This window comes from Eptatretus burgeri, chromosome 5, assembly GCF_056783735.1.
Source record: "Eptatretus burgeri isolate ZD-2024b chromosome 5, Ebu_testis_v1, whole genome shotgun sequence".
NCBI lineage: Eukaryota > Metazoa > Chordata > Myxini > Myxiniformes > Myxinidae > Eptatretus > Eptatretus burgeri.
Genome location: NC_140965.1, coordinates 5,661,658 through 5,678,921, shown reverse-complemented (window position 1 = coordinate 5,678,921; position 17,264 = coordinate 5,661,658). Strand labels below are relative to the sequence as shown.

The window sequence follows — 17,264 nt, the reverse complement described above, 5'->3', positions numbered from 1 at the left end:
GACGTAGGTCACGTGGTATGGCGGCCATATTGGATTTTATCCAAAACCTAAAAACCTCTTCTTCTCCAGAAGGGATAATCTGACAGCCTCAATCTTTTGCACACGTTTGCTAACTTCGATGTTAATGTGAATTTGTTAATTTCGTCGAAATCGTTACATAATTAATATGATTTAAAATGATGCCAATTCGCCTCATTAAATATGCAAAATATGCAAATGAGAGTTGAAAAAATTTAATGACAAATTTAGATAGCACATAAACAGGGGACTCCCAATATATTTATTAGGGCTTCAAGCATGGCTGAAGCCCTATTGAATTCGTTAGTATTATTATTATTAACGGCGTTTTTATGTTCTACTGACCGATTTTGTGGCGGATCTGGAGGGAAAACTGTCGGATGAAATTCAACGAAACTTTACAGGATTATTACTCACCACCTGAAGTTTATACTATGAAACATTTGATGACGTAGGTCACGTGGTATGGCGGCCATATTGGATTTTATCCAAAACCTAAAAACATCTTCTTCTCCAGAAGGGATAATCTGACAGCCTCAATCTTTTGCACACATTTGCTAAGTTCGATGTTAATGTGAATTTGTTAATTTGGTCGAAATCGTTACATAATTAATATGATTTAAAATGATGCCGATTCGCCTCATTAAATATGCAAAATATGCAAATGAGAGTTGAAAAAATTTAATGGCAAATTTAGATAGCACATAAACAGGGGACTCCCAATATATTTATACTATGTCTGTATTTGACCCCAGTGAGCCCCCAGAGCCCCCCAAAGTTGAAAATGACCCATTTTTGAAATGTCATAAAATAAAAACAACGCTTGGATGAAATTCAATGAAACTTATACATTGAATTACTCTCCACCTGAAGTTTATACTTTGAAAATTTTGATGACGTAGGTCACGTGGTCTGGCGGCCATATTGGATTTTCTCCAAAACCTAAAAACATCTTCTTCTCCAGAAGGGATAATACGACAGCCTCAAACTTTTGCACACATTTGCAAGGTTCCATTGTAATGTTAAGTTGTTAATTTCGTCAAAATCGTTGCATAATTTATATGATTAAAATGATGCGGATTCGCCTCATTAAATATGCCAAATATGCAAATGAGAGTTCTAAAAATGTAATGACAGATTCTGATAGGCCTTGAAGAGGGGATTCCAAATATGTTTACGCTTTGTCTGTATTTTACCCCAGTGAGGCCTCAGAGCCCCCCAAAGTTTAAAATCACCCATTTTTGACATGTCGTAAAATGAAAACCAAAGAAGATAGACAAAAAGTGACCACAAATTCTGGAAGATATTTTCACGTTCTACAAGTTTGCCATTTACATTAATATGCAAATGTGGAGTTATTGGACTTTTTTGGGGACTTGAAAATTTGTCCAGCCTCGATTTGTCCAATGTGAAGTTTCTTTCTCTATCATGTATTGCTATGGGCTTTTCAGTCCTTCATCGATATAACTCGAGGGACCCCGTAGCTGGGCCACATTGCAGACTTGAACTAACTTTCTAACTCGGATAACCCACATCATGTGACAGGGTGATGGTGTTGAAATTTGTTAAAATGGAGGCACGCCTTGAAGCCCGGGATTACTGGTTTACCAGTTTTAATTATTATTATTATTATTATTATTATTATTATTATTATTATTATTATTATAACTAGCCGGGAGGCGACGATGGTTCGCGGGCATTATTGAACAATGCCACGATAGGTACAATTGAGTTAGTGGAAGCTTTTGAGGAAGCCCAACTGTAAAAACCTGTCTCTTCCGTCAAAATTGACCAAATCAAATCGGATTTTTTTTATATGTTGTACTTATGGACATTACACACAGCTTCTTGGAAATGAAATTGCGAGAAAAAAAATCGAGAAAATAAATAAAAAGTTCAAGTGGGCGTGGCTCTGCCCACAAGGGGGGCATGGGATGCCCCTCATACAAAAAGACACAACTCGACCATGATATCTAGCTTGTGTCCAAGTTTCATCAAGATCACATCAAACGTCACGGAGCTATGCGCTGGAGAGAGTCACAAACAGACAGACAGACAGACACAACAAAAATAGTGGTCACTGCTGGCGCCTGCGAACCAATAATAATAATTATTATATATTGCATCTGGATCCAGAGTTCTCGGAATCCACTGTTGTTGGTTTCATTGAAATGCGTTCTCAAGTTATAACATGACAAACAAACAGACAGACACGGCTCCTTTTATAATATAGATGTCTAAACCACACTTAACCCACTTATATACTCGAAGGTCACTCGGTGGAGCGCATACCTCCGCCATGTAATGCTCGATTCATGAGAACATATACATTTTTGTAATATCATGCAACACAGGACTATATCGTTTTTGTCCCTATCCCTCAATGGTGAAGAAACACTTAAAAAATTCAAGTCGTTGGATCTGGATCCGGATCTTCACAAAAATCGAATCTGTTTGTCCTTGTCACACACCCAACCTGTCCACAAAATTTAATCTGGATCTGTCCAAAACTTTTTGAGATATCCTGTAAACAAACAAACAGACAGAAAGGGGTGAAAACATAACCTCCTTCATCTTCGGTGGTGGAGGTAACGAGCAAAATGCACAAAAAAAAATGCGCACGCACACAAAAAGAAAATGCTGCTGCCACAACAGCAGTACAAGGAGCAGGAGCAGGAGCAGCACGAGCAGCAGGAGCACGGAGAGGAGTAGCAGGAGCATGAGCAGCAGCACAAGGAGCAGGACTGCAGGAGCAGCAGGAGGAGCAGCACAAGGAGCAGGACTGCAGGAGCAGCACGAGGAGCAGCACAAGGAGCAGGACTGCAGGAGCAGCACGAGGAGCAGCAGGAGCACGGAGAGGAGGAGCAGCAGGAGCACGGAGAGCAGTAGCAGCAGCACGAGGAGGACTGCAGGAGCAGCAGGAGCACGGAGAGCAGTAGCAGCAGCACAAGGAGCAGGACTGCAGGAGCAGCACGAGGAGCAGCACAAGGAGCAGGACTGCAGGAGCAGCACGAGGAGCAGCAGGAGCACGGAGAGGAGGAGCAGCAGGAGCACGGAGAGCAGTAGCAGCAGCACGAGGAGGACTGCAGGAGCAGGACTGCAGGAGCACGGAGAGGAGTAGCAGCAGTACAAGGAGCAGCAAGAACACAGAGGAGCAGCAGGAACACAGAGAAGAGCAGCAGCAGCACAAGAAGCAGGATTGCAGGAGCACGGAGAGGAGCAGGAGCAGCACAAGAAGCAGCACAAGGAGCAGGACTGCAGGAGCAGCAGGAGCACAGAGAAGAGCAGCAACACAAGGAGTCGCAGCACAAGGAGAAGGACTGCAGGAGCAGCAGGAACACAGAGAGGAGCAGCAGCAGCACAAGGAGCAGGACTGCAGGAGCAGCACAAGGAGCAGGACTGCAGGAGCACGGAGAGGAGTAGCAGCAGCACAAGGAGGACGGCAGGAGCAGCAGGAACACAGAGAGGAGCAGCAGCACAAGGAGCAGGACGGCAGGAGCAGCAGGAGCACGGAGAGGAATCGCAGCAGCACAAGGAGCGGCAATAACAAGCAAGAACATGAAACAACAAAACAAGACGACGGCAACAAATATTTCCTAAATGGCGTCGAACGCGGAGACAAATGATGACATCTCGATCCTCAGTATAAGAGTGAAAAAAGACAAAAAAAACGACATAATGAGCATTTCTATCAAATGGAATGGGAAAGGGAACGTGACACATCGGGGGCTTGTGAGATGGCGCACCGAACCCAGCTACACGTACTTGATCAACAACGATACTGGAGAACAACCACAAACCTGCACATGGAGATAACAACAACCAACGCCGAAGAGGAACTTTCACACATCTGTCATGTCGTGCTTCAATGGAAGGTCTTTGGGGGGGGTTTTCATGCTTGTATGTTGTATGTTGAACTGGCATGACCGATTCAACACTTGTGGTTTCCTTTCGTTCATCCTATTATTCCCTGGATGCCCGTCCAACATCATTTCCAAACGGGCAACAACCAACACTGGAGTCGGGAGGGACGGTGGGGGCCACGTCCCCTGGGGTTCACTCCCTTGACCCCCGGGCTCCACTCGTTTTATTTTTTTAAGTTGACGGAGTAGTGGTGCAATCTCGAACATTGTACGTAATAAATCGATGACTCATTTTGTCCGATCAAGCGAAACAGACCATTGGAAGTTGATGTATTGATTATATTGACGAGGATTGATTAATTTCCAATCGATAAGTCGCCCCCATTGTTCGTATGAATGTCCTTGTAATGTTTACAGAGATTTACAAGGAGCCGCGACACACATTTCGCAATGATGTACAGTACGGTGTACTGTATATAAAACCGTTTAAACAAACGGCTGGACGTTGTCGACATGAAAAGTCATCCCATTTGTCCCGACGGTCTTGTCCCGCGTTCTACCAGACACAACTTGTGACCCGATGAACTCTTCCCTTTCAGTTTAATCAACTACGAGGTCAAATCGCTCGAATCCCCCGATCATGAGAACCCTTTGAGCCAACGGACCCGGAAATGACATCAGAGAGCGAGTCACATGACTTTAGCCGCTCAGTAAGCGCATCGCCAATTGGTCAATGCCTCAGCCAATCAACTCGGTGTATACATCCGGTTGCCATGGTGCTGAACAGCACTCAATTTTGTTTCGCTTGAACGTTGACGTTGTTTTTCTTCCTTTCTCGTTGTTTTAAGATCCTGACGGCATTAAGTGCTTGTGCTGTGGTCGTCACGAAGTGATGGAGGTGCCGCTCGACCTGTCCAGCTTGCTGTGCCTGACTGACTGCTTGCGGGCCGCCGTGGCGCCCTGCCTTGGTCCAGAAGGCGGACACGTGGTGCTCGCTCGCCGTTCTGAGGACCGGATGGTCATCACGTCCGATGGAAACCAGATCCTCGGATCTCTGCTCCTGGCTCATCCCGCCGCTCGGTATTTATTTAAATATTATTACCTCTCACGTGACACGTGTTACGTCCTGAGCTCTTCACGTTCATAATAAACCGACGAAAATGGAGTGTTGAATCTAATTAATGAAAACGACCACAAGGTCGTGGTAAAAATACGATATAAAAACAAAAAATTGTATAAAGGAACCCTTTTCAATTCTTATTCTGCTTGAAAGAGCTCGAAAATGGGAGGTTATATATTTTCTTAACAGCAAAAAAAAATTTTCCCAGTAGCGATCGAGGCAGCGCTTTGTGGTTATACACCGCCCGGGAACAATATTTTTGTCTGATGATTTTTTTTTTTTAATTTTATTATCCCGGAGGTTTCTATTTACTTTATGCAATTAATAATTTTTTTCCTCGAGGAGCGTTTCCGTGTTTCAGGGTGGGACAGACAGACAGCATTAGCCTATATATATATATATACACACACACACACACACACACACACACACACACACACACACACACACACACACACACACACACACACACACACACACACACACGTGCGGGCCCGTAGGTGCAGCTTCGTTCCTTCGCACTCATAAACGACTGGATTGGGGCATTTTTTCAATTAGATCGGACCAACCGTATCATAAATGGCCATAACTTGGGAAACACCTGGGAAACATGGGGAAAAACACCTGGGGAAAAACACCCTCCTCTCGCCCCCCCTAGTCTCGCCCCTCCTCTCTCGCCCCCTCTCTCCCCTCCTCTCTCGCCCTCCTCTTTCTCCCCTCCTCTCTCTCCCCCTCCTCTCTCGCCCCTCTCTCTGTAAATGTATTCACAAATGTCTACCAAGCACAACAATTAATTCAAACCTTGGGAAAAAACAGCTTTCAAACCCTTGGGAAACAGCTGTTTCCCTTGGGAAAATTCAAACCTTGGGATTCATTAATAATTTGAACAATTAATTCAAAGCTTGGGAAAAAAAACAGCTTTCAAACATTGGGAAACACTTGGGAAACAGCTGAAACGGATGAAGAACGATATCAAACCTTGAAAAGGCACATACTCAGGTCCCCAGTGTCGATTGTGACGTCATACCAAACGAAGAAGAAGAATTGTGACGTCAATCGTGCAAAAATAAATAAATAAACATTAATTGTGATGTCATAGCACCGTGTCCTGTCATTGGTTGACAGACGTTATTGGTCATTATTGGTTGACGGACAATATATAGGTCGTTATTGGTTGACAGACATTGGTCATTGTATCACGTTATTCTTTTTATTACTGCCAATTATTGTGCTATTATTATTATTAATATGCTGTTATCATTATTCTGAGATATCTTTGGGAAAAATGGCATGATAAGGTGGAACGACACTTCAGCTGCGAGGTATACACCTTTCCAACACTGAAAAAAGCAATAAAATGCCCATAACTTGGGAACCGCTCGTCCAATTAACATCAAACCTTGAAAAGGCACATCCGAGGATCCCCGGCAATATTCCTGGCAAGTTTCAATCAGATCGGACCAGCGGCTATCGAGAAACGGCGGTCACAGACACACACGCACACACACAGATTGCTGGAATTATATATACCAGTACGTGCCAGTAAAAAAAAAATAAAACATTTAATAAATAAATATTCCAACCGCGAGCAAGAAACAACAACCACACAGACCGTTTCTTCGCTCTCGCGTGCCCGTACGTGCGTGGCGCGGAAGTTCGCATATCACAGTTACGATGATTCGCAATTTAGGTTTTAATGGCCAATTATTCAATCAGCGCCAACGTATTTTACCTTTTCGCAATGTCGTCGCAAGGAAAAACAAAAAGAGAAGAGAAGAGAGAAAAAAATTTACTTCCTGGTTCGGAGCATACCAGCACTGTGATGTTACCGAAATTTATGCACCGTCTAATATGAAAACGATCATAACTTGGGGGCATTGTGTTTATCTATAAATGCGCATAAGAAATCGAGAAATTATTAGAATACACGAAGTCATCATTATCCGGAAGCCCGTACATTGTAACCTGTAATGGCGAATGCGGCTGAGCTTCCCTTCCCCCATCGGCCACACCCACGCAACAACGTGTCTTGTCATTGGTTTGGTAAATAAATGGCCATAACTTGGGAAGCACTTGTCCAATTAATATCAAACCTTAAAAAGGCACATCCTCAGGTCCCCAACAATATATCTGGCAAGTTTCAATTAGATCGGACCGGTGGTTGTCGAGAAACAGCGGTCAAACACACACACACACACACACACACACACACACACACACACACACACACACACACACACACACACACACACACACACACACACACACACACACACACACACACATTGCTGGAATTACATATATATATATATATATATATATATATATATATATATATATATATATATATATATATATATATATATATATATATATATATCTTGTTGATCCCATTCAAATGGATGGTGAATTTAAACGACTACTACAACTACATATGTAACGGTCGCAATTACAGTATTCTCACCTTGTGGGGTTCGCCGTGGGAACCTTTGGTGGTCGTATGGCAGCTTAGCTGCCGGGGTAGCTATCATTTCTTGACGCGCGACTGTGTCGCTGATGCAGTGCCCCTCTACCAGTACACACACTGAAACTGGTGCTCATTTCGCCGACCTCGGAAGGATGACAGGCTGAGTCAACCCCCTGGTGTATTAATTCAGCGGCCAACGGGGCTTGAACTCAGGACCCTAGGATCCCAAGCCACCACCCTAACCACTTCAGGACCCTAGGATCCCAAGCCACCACCCTAACCACTTCAGAACCCTAGGATCCCAAGCCGCCACCCTAACCACTTCAGAACCCTAGGATCCCAAGCCACCACCCTAACCACTTCAAGACCCCAGAATCCCAAACAGCCACCCTAACCACTTCAGAACCCTAGGATCCCAAGCCGCCACCCTAACCACTTCAGGACCCTAGGATCCCAAGCCACCACCCTAACCACTTCAGAACCCTAGGATCCCAAGCCGCCACCCTAACCACTTCAGAACCCTAGGATCCCAAGCCACCACCCTAACCACTTCAAGACCCCAGAATCCCAAACAGCCACCCTAACCACTTTAGAACCCTAGAATCCCAAGCCGCCACCCTAACTACTTCAGAACCCTAGAATCCCAAGCCTCCACCCTAACTACTTCAGAACCCTAGAATCCCAAGCCGCCACCCTAACCACTTCAGGATCCTAGGATCCCAAGCTGACACCCTAACCACTGAGCCAACACCAGGCTCGGTGGGAACCTTTTAGTCTGACACACAAACCAGCTGGCCTGGCTTGTTGTCGTTCGATTGTAGCTGATCTGGTTGTGAATTTGCAATTTGTTTCGGGTGAGCATAACCCGGTTACTCTTAATGACGGACACCGTCAAGCCCTTAACGGCCATGAGCTGATGCCAGCGAACGAGACGTCGGGCTTTACTTCCATCTTTGGGATGTAATGCCCTGCCTGTGAAGCACCTACCTGATGGTTTATAGTCGCCTCGGGAATCAAACCCAGACTGGACAGGTCAAGGGTCAAACTCACTACAGCTGCACCATCCACGACTAGACGCTATTCATGGATATAATGGGAATGAAGGTTGGTTGATTTCTGATAATAATTACAACTCGATGGACCCCAAGTGTAGATTAACTTGTACTTGTACCAAGTATGGTACTTGCTTTTAAGCTGCTCTAAACTTTCCGATAATTATGGTTTTCTAAACGTCGTATAAAAGTGTAACAAAAAAAAAAGAACAAAAAGCATCTTTGGTGTTGGTAAAACATCCCAGGCATTCACCATTTGGACATCACTGACTGTGCACGAAAGCAAAAGGTTAATGAAAACTTTGTATATAAATAAAACCATGGGCTGGTGCCTGGCAGGATGGCCCGCAGTGGCAAATCCAGGGGGGTTTCCTGGTTGCCCGGAGACCCCCCTCCCAACAAAAAAAATTTACCATTACAGTGGCAAACCCAGGGGTTCCCTGGTCACCCAGAACTCCCTCTCCCACAAAAGTGTGCCACAAAAAAAAGCCAGAAGCCTCAGAAAAACTGTATCAATACAGTACCTAATAAACAATAAACCACTCACAGCTCACAATAATTTATTTGGAACCCCCCCCCCCCTACCCAATTCCTGGATTTGCCAATTTGGATTTGTTTTAGGCCGCCCAGAGTGTATGTGCACTCATTTTGAAGCGGTCCAACCTGGGTTTGAATCCTAACCCAGCTATAAACTGTCACCCCGGTGTTTCGCAGGCAGGGTGATTCATCACCGTGCGTGCTGTTCCCCGGATGGACGTTAAACTGGGTGTCCCGTCTGCCGACATTATTTGTTGGACGTAAAAGATCCCACGTTGTTATTCGTGAAGAGTAGGTGAGCTATCGTCGGCACCATGAAGAATTACTCCCTGAACTTCAGGTGGCAAGTGGTCTGGGCTTCTTGGACGTTCTTTGACATCAGGTTATACTGTAAAGGATTCGGCGGTGGCGGGATTCACACCCTTCTCTTGACAGCCAAATGTTGAATATTTGGCGTCACTTAACAGCACTGCCGTCTCCGGGGTTATAACACCGGCTGGCTCGGCACAGATTTTGGGTAACGCGCCTCAGATCACGATACCAAAATACACCTGTGCCTTGCCAGTTGGGGAAATAGACCCCGGTTACAGACTGGGTTTGTCAGAGACCGAGCGAAGTCTGCCAGTCCGTAACCATTTTGGTTTTAAATACAAATCGAGCGAATTTTCCTCAGCACGGCACGAATAAACTCAATGCAGGCAACTTTCATATGAATCAGCCAGATTTATTGGGGACACATCGGGGAACACGACACAAGCAAAACATTCATGACAATGTTATAATCAATCTATAACCCGCTCTTAACTAGGGAGCTACAGATTACGGGTTTCGAAGGGAACCCTCGCGAGATAAACCTTAAGGCCCGGTCACACCTTGACGTTTTAGCCAGCGATCGCAACGTATTAAAATGTATGTAAAACGCTGGCTTACGTTGAACTTTTGATGTTTTTTTTTAAAGATTCGGACGTATTCATAGCGACTTGGTCTTATGTATAACGCATTGGTAATGGACACAGAATGTTTCGTTGTGTTATAGATAACTTATACCAACGAATGCTGAACCTGTTGTCAGCCTACACAACCGATGCCCAACGATAGTCTAACTTAGGCATAGCGCGTTGCACGCATCGCCGACGATGTCGTGACGTAGCCTATTAAAAGGCTGACGCACAACGATTCGAATCATAACTGCCGTAGAAATGGAAGTGACAACATCGCGGTCACACCTCGGCGATCTTGCCAGCGTATGCCGACCTAAGAAAAATGTGTCTAAAATGTTGGGGCACGTCAAATACGGTATGAGTAAGTTTGGTATACGTGAGTAGAATGCTAAAGTACGCTATCATACGTCGTAGTAAGTAGAGTACGTCAAGAAATTTTAAACATGTTCAAAATTTTACGACGTACTCGGCGTATGACACACGTTCCGCATGCGATGGGGATAAGTTTTACACACGATATGTTCACGCTTACACACGTCCACAAAGGCTACTTATAAGCTACTCATAAGTCGAAACACGTCGCGGTAATGTCTTTTTTACGCGAAACTTATTTCTAACTTATGTTTGACGTGCTTTGAACCAATTCTTTACGTAGTCCCAACACACATCGACGTATGTAGACGTATTCCAATGACGTCTTCCGGTCGACAAAAAAAAATAAATTAACGTGTTTCTAGCTTACAACTGCCATATAAAGACGTGTTCCCAGCGGTTTTGGGAATTGGTATATAAAAATGCTGCTCATAAAAGGGGAACCCAACAGTGTTTTCGAGTCCTTTTTGAGTCGATGTCCATGTCAGCAGTAACAGTATCAGTATCAGTATCAGTATTAGTATTAGTTGTAGTTTGTTCATGTTGGCAGTAGTAGGTGGGTGTGAGGGGGAGGGTGTGGGTTATGATGGATCGTCCTTGCGTTTAACGATTTAAATGATAAACTCAACGATTTAAATGGCTGCATCTCCACTATTGAAAGTAGACGCTTGTGCTCGACAATTGGATTTTTTTTACACTCAACGACTTTTAAACGGTACCACTCAGCTATTTTCATTGTTTACAATGAACGATTTAAATTGCTGTCACTCGCCTTTGTTTTTTGACGCTGGGGTTTGGAAATTTGAAGCGTTTCTTCTGAACGTGTTAAATCGCTCAAACTCGACTATTTTATATAGACGCTGCCGATGGACAATTGGAATCATAGCCAAGCTAGACATCGAAGTGTGAACATCCTTGTCATGCCGAAGAAAAGTTTGAAGAATGCTGCAAATAAGTGTCCTGGCCGTGGCCGTGGACGCTGATGCAAGGACGATCCATTATACCGACGTCTTTCAGCCTATGAGTAACTTAAAAGTAACGTCTGTCGATGTGTGGCAACGATCGCGTAACGTGCCAACAACACGTTAATCATAGGTTAGAAATAAGTTTCGGGTACGCTAAACATTACCTCGGCGTGTCTCAACTTATGATTAACTTACAAGTAGCATGTGTTGACGTCTGTCAACGATCACAGACCGTGCATACAACTTGTGGCCAGCGTAGCAGAACGTGTGAGTCATACGCCGGCATATGTCGTGAAATTTCAAGCATGAAAAAATTTGAGGACAACCGAAAAGTACAACGTTTAAAGCCAACGTACAACGACGTATGGCAGTGTTTTTCAGCGTGCTCTCAATGTTATCAAAACTTACCCATAACGTATTCAACGTGTGCCAGCGTTTTAGAAAAAAAATTCAAAAATCGGCATACGTTGGCTAAAACGTCAAGGTGTGACCGGGCCTTTAGACAACATGCAGACAAGACACAGAGTACTTGGTGATGCCTCATGGACGAGAGGAAAAGTGTCAAAGGCACGAATGCGGCTCGTGACAAGCCGATGTCAACGGATTCGAGCATCCAGCTTGAGCATGCAGCGTGGCAAGATGGCGCTCGTACTCATTCTCCCGGCACCGCTTGCACACCAGCGTCAGCGCGTTCAGCCCCCGTGAGGTCGACGGCACAAGAGCGAAAGATCCACAGTGTGCTCCAGCTGGCTTCTCACAAGGTCCAGCATACAAATCCAGGCCTGGCCTGCTCACCAGATCAGGCCAAATTGGGGTATTGGGCTCTGCAGGCGGATCGACGGGATTACAAGACGTGTCGAGCCGTGCAGTGAGGAGGGACAGTCCGAGGCTCCATCACTGGACTCCGGATGAACCTGTCGATGGCCTCCTCATAAAAGTCAATCGCCGACTCCCCTCATGCAGTTCCTCCTGCCTTCCTGGGGCTCACTCTTCTCACCAAAGCAGATCCCAGACTCACAACGCAGCCAGTTTATTTTTACAGCCGATCGCAGACTCCCACTAGCCGTTGCTTATTCAGCAGATCGCGACTTGACACTCAGGCAGTTACTCTCTTGCCTTCCTGGCACTCACTCTCTCGACACTCCCCCGGGGACCCGTGATTGGTCCATCGCTCGAGATTGCAGCTGCTCTCCACCAATTGGCTGCCGACACCTCTCGCCGACTGACTCTCTCAAAGCGCTGGGCGGGGCTAGTTCGGAGAGGGGAAGGAAAAATAAGCAAGGCGCCTCCTGGTCCACCACCACTGTACGAACACTGGACAGCCTGCTATACCTCCCGACACACATGTAACGTCCAATTACCGAACAACCTGACTAAATATGCATTTAAGGGGGAATCTGGGCTAATCCTATATTTAATAACACACTAAGGACCATTTCCGCAACAATACTGCTTGCCATCTCAGAGTGTGCTTGCTGTCTGAGTTGCAGCTTCTGCACGATAAACAAATTTATCAGGTGGTTCGCATGTTGCACATCAATGGCCTTCTGATACAAAGGGATAACAAGTGGGATCTCACATCACAAGCAGGTTGGTGACCGCTCTGCGTTGCACCGCCTCCTTTTTGGTCATGCATCCTCTGCCCTCTCTTGGCACCGATTCACCCAGGTTTCTGCAGGGTGCACATTGTCTGCCAGTAACCCTCTTCTTGTTAAACTCCCAAAATCCAGGCTCACTACTCACCTCCACTCATTTGTTCTTCTTTTCTCTCACCTGTAGAACCAACTTCCTCAGTCTGTTCTATCCCATTCTTCCTTCCAGGGATTCAAAACGGCTGTTCACCACTACCTCAGGTCATCCTCCATCCATACTCATGACCTCTTGTACGCCAAATTTCCCCATTCCCAAGCACTCCCTTTTCCCAGGTTATTGTGATGTTCCCCCCTCTCCCTCATTCGACTTGAGTGCAGCTTGTTCACCCCCCATGTATCTTTCTCCCCCTCCCCTTGTTCTCACTCTCACTTAAACTCTACTTTTGGTGTTTCCCCCTTTCAATTTTGTTCCCTTCAATTCCGCTCCACCTCCTCCATGAGCCTCCATCATGTGTACAAAAAAAACCTTTGTGTAATGAAATTGACCATCAAATAACTCATTAACTATTTCTTCTTCTTCTTCGTTTTCTTCTTCGTTTTTTTCTTCTTCTTCTTCTTCTTCTTCTTCTTCTTCTTCTTCTTCTTCTTCTTCTTCTTCTTCTTCTTCTTCTTCTTCTTCTTCTTCTTCTTCTTCTTCTTCTTCTTCTTCTTCTTCTTCTTCTTCTTCTTCTTCTTCTTCTTCTTCTTCTTCTTCTTCTTCTTCTTCTTCTTCTTCTTCTTCTTCTTCTTCTTCTTCTTCTTCTTCTTCTTCTTCTTCTTCTTCTTCTTCTTCTTCTTCTTCTTCTTCTTCTTCTTCTTCTTCTTCTTCTTCTTCTTCTTCTTCTTCTTCTTCTTCTTCTTCTTCTTCTTCTTCTTCTTCTTCTTCTTCTTCTCGTGTCGCCACATCTTCCTCAGCCACTGCAAGACGCAGGCTGTGACACGTGCATTGAAAGCTTCCAGGTCATTTGGTCTGCATGGCTCTGGCAGTAGAGGGCAGACGAGGAGGTTATCCATTGTCTGGGGGGCTTCTCCCCAATTGCATAGGTCATTGTCATTTGTGTCATAACCCCACATCTCCATGAAGGCCTTAATCTTCCGACTCCCACGCGAAAGGGATTTCAGCCTAGCCAGATTGGCCATGGCTCGCTTGCTCCTGGTGGCAGGGACTCTTTAGGGTTGAAAGACAATGTTATGTTGGAAACTATGTAATGTTATAACGGTAATACTGGAAGTTTTATCAGCTGTGCATTGTAAATTGATTGATTAATACTCGATGTGACGTCAGTTGTATATTAACTTTTTAAAATCATTTTCACCATCCAGGTTGGTGGTTGACTGCATCTCCACTCATTGCCGAGCCACTGGCGATGGCGCGAAATCCTTTGTGCTGTTGCTTTCTGCCTTGCTCCGAGGTTGCAAACAGACTCTTGAAGCGGAACACCTGGGGTTACTCAGCCACAGCAGCAGCAACACGTGCTTTCGGGATAAATTTCGAAAGGCCCAGCAGAAGAGGCTCGCCTCAGATTTGCAAGCCGTTAGTAGAGAGACCTTGCACGAGATTTTCAAAGGAGAGATTCCAGGTCATGCAGTTGCACAAGATTGGACAACCGATGAGCGTGGACGACGAGTTCTTAAAAGAGTGCTTAAGTCGTATTTTGCAACTAAGGTTCATGCCAGGATGTCTGGTGTACTCACAACCTTGGTCTGTGACTTTGTCATGAGATTTGCTTGTGGATTACACGGCCTGAGTGGCACTGTTCGATTCCTGTTGGACAACCATTTTGAGCTGTGCACCGAGGTGCTGGGTCGTCCAGTTGATCGATCACATCACCTGGAGGGTCTTGTTTTGCACAGGGATTTTGCAGTGCAACATTCTTCACTGAAGGACAAGTCTTTAGTTTTTTTTGTAGTTTTCACAGAACCATTACTGCCATTATCTTCTGAAGAGCATGACCTTACATTTAGCTTTTCCGATGAACTCGATTTCCAGAAATGTCATTTGGGGGCTTCCCGATATGTCCAGAAACTCGTTGAACGACTTGTGCAAATTGGCGTGCATGCCGTTTTGTCCACGGTTAAACAGATACCAAGTTTCCAGTTTTATTTGAAATTGAATGAACTTTCACTGGTCGAATGCCTTCCGGAAGAAGAAGGCCAATTGCTGTGCAAACTTGCCAACATCTTTCCGTGCCCGTCACTCAGTGAGATTTCCTGTATCGATTGCAGGTTTGTAGGACAGGCTTCCTCCATGAAGTCTGTTCTCCTGGGGCAGCAGCGGTGCGTTTGCCTCCAGTTGGAGAAAACTTCGGAAGGATTCTTCCCTTGTAGCTTGATACTCTGTGCTCCAATTAAGGGCCTTGTGTCTCAATCCTCTGCAGCATTTCTGGGAGCATTAAAAACTCTTCGCCTATGGTTTAAAACTACAGAAGATAACACTGTCGTGCCGATTGAGCAGAGCGCTGCTAATGGTTTTCTTCCTGACAACATGATGCTGCAGAATCTGGTGGGCCATCCAATTTCGAACACAACACTCCCACAGCTCCGAGCTGCAGATACGAGTAAGAAGAGTGTATGTTTGAACTCAGATGCAACTTTAAGGTCATCTCAAGTCGCTGGCAATGCTTTCATACTTTCTGATCAACTGGAACCTGGCAAGCAGCATGATCTGATTAACGCCGGCTGTCTTCTTCCTGCTGGAGGCACTTTCGAGCTTCTTACGCATTACTTTCTGATGAGCTACGCCACACGTCTGGACAGTGACAACGGTTCCGAGACCGTGGCCTATTTGGTGTTGGCCAAAGCCCTGCTATCAATACCCCAGCAACTACTGCAAAACCGCTGCAGTTCTCAAGCAAAGAGACGCTTCCTTGTGTTGTTGGCTGACTCACAAGCTTCTCTGAAAGCAAACGGTTGGATTAGAGAGGGCCTGCTTTGTCACACGGATGCTGTAGATGTTCTTGCTACAAAATGTCTTCTCGTCGATGCAGTTGTGCAATGCTGCAGGCAGCTGCTTACATTAGATGCTGTTGTACCCATCGATGGGAAGGCCAAAATTGTCAGCCTTAATAGCTCCGATGAGGATGATGATGGTAGTGGTGATAGTGATTGAGGAGTAACTCTATTGCATTTAAACGAAATGATCACACATTATGTGAGTATATTGGCAGTCTGTATGAATAGCAATGTGCTTGTGCTTTACCATCATAGTTTGGGCTGGCAGGATAGCCAAGACGTATGCGCACCTGCACCTGAGCTGTCTAGTCTGCGATCAAATCTTGGGCCAGCTACAAACTGTCATTCTGGTGTTTCACAGGCAGGGCAATACACGAACAAGTGTGCCGTCCGCCGGACGGACGTTACACTGGGCGTCCTGTCTGCCAGCCTTAGTTGGTGGACATTGAAGATCCCTTCGTGAAGAGTAGTCGAGCCATCACCGCACCCTGAACAATTCCAAATTTCTGCTCTAACCTACAGGAGGCACTGCATTAGCGGCACTGCGGCACACTTGCAAGAACTGATGCTAATCCGCAGCCACGTGCTGCATACAAACGACCGCGCCGACCATTATAGTTTTAGATAATTCACAGATCACATTTTTGAGTCATCATCGTATGTTTTTCCTTCGCTGCATCTGCATCAATCTCTGTGCACTGACCTTGTATGATCTGTAGTTTATCTCTTCCATAATGAGCTTGAAGCTGGATTAATGACATGAACAAATATAATGCATCACTCCAGAACAATTGGTGACATTTGTTTGGCCTTTAGCTTTTCAAAGAAATGTTTATGTGTGTTTTGAGGGTGATAACCAGAGACAAAGCTGGTTGGCAGTCGAGACTCCCCTATCATTTCAGTAAGTTTCACAGCGGTTACATTTGATAAGTGTTTCTAACATTTTCCCTTTTATGCATCGGAATTGAATGTTTATGTTCTTGCTTCTCTTTGACGACCTAACCCCCTGCTCACCCCTCGTGCCTCCCTGCCTTCCCGATACACATGTCCTGCCAACATTTCCCAGCATAACACTCCATTTTCTCCCAATGCCTCTCCCATTACTGCCTTTTCTCAATGTTTTTTTCTCACACCTGGAGGGTCACCACCCCTCGCCACCTTTTCAGCCATTGATTGCTTCAGTGGAACCTGTTTGACAACTATCCGTGACTGCAGGGCCTGTTTAATGCTGTTCCACCCTTGACTTAAAAAACAAAAAACTCCTGTATTACCTTCACAGCTTTGTCGTGCTGCTGGGAAGATGTGTCGCACCACATGAACAACCTCAATTATCTTCTGTCCATTAT

The 17,264-nt window shown here is 45.3% G+C and overlaps 1 protein-coding gene across 1 annotated transcript in view; it reads left to right on the top strand.

Annotated features, from left to right (window-relative positions):
• Nucleotides 1-17,264, top strand: part of BBS10 (Bardet-Biedl syndrome 10) — a 51,326-nt gene extending 34,062 nt beyond the window's left edge. The window contains exons 3-4 of the mRNA XM_085880542.1: nt 4,730-4,961; nt 14,290-17,264. Coding sequence (XP_085736668.1) covers nt 4,730-4,961; nt 14,290-16,075 — 2,018 coding nt within the window. The 3' untranslated portion in view covers nt 16,076-17,264. The remainder of the gene's footprint in view (nt 1-4,729; nt 4,962-14,289) is intronic.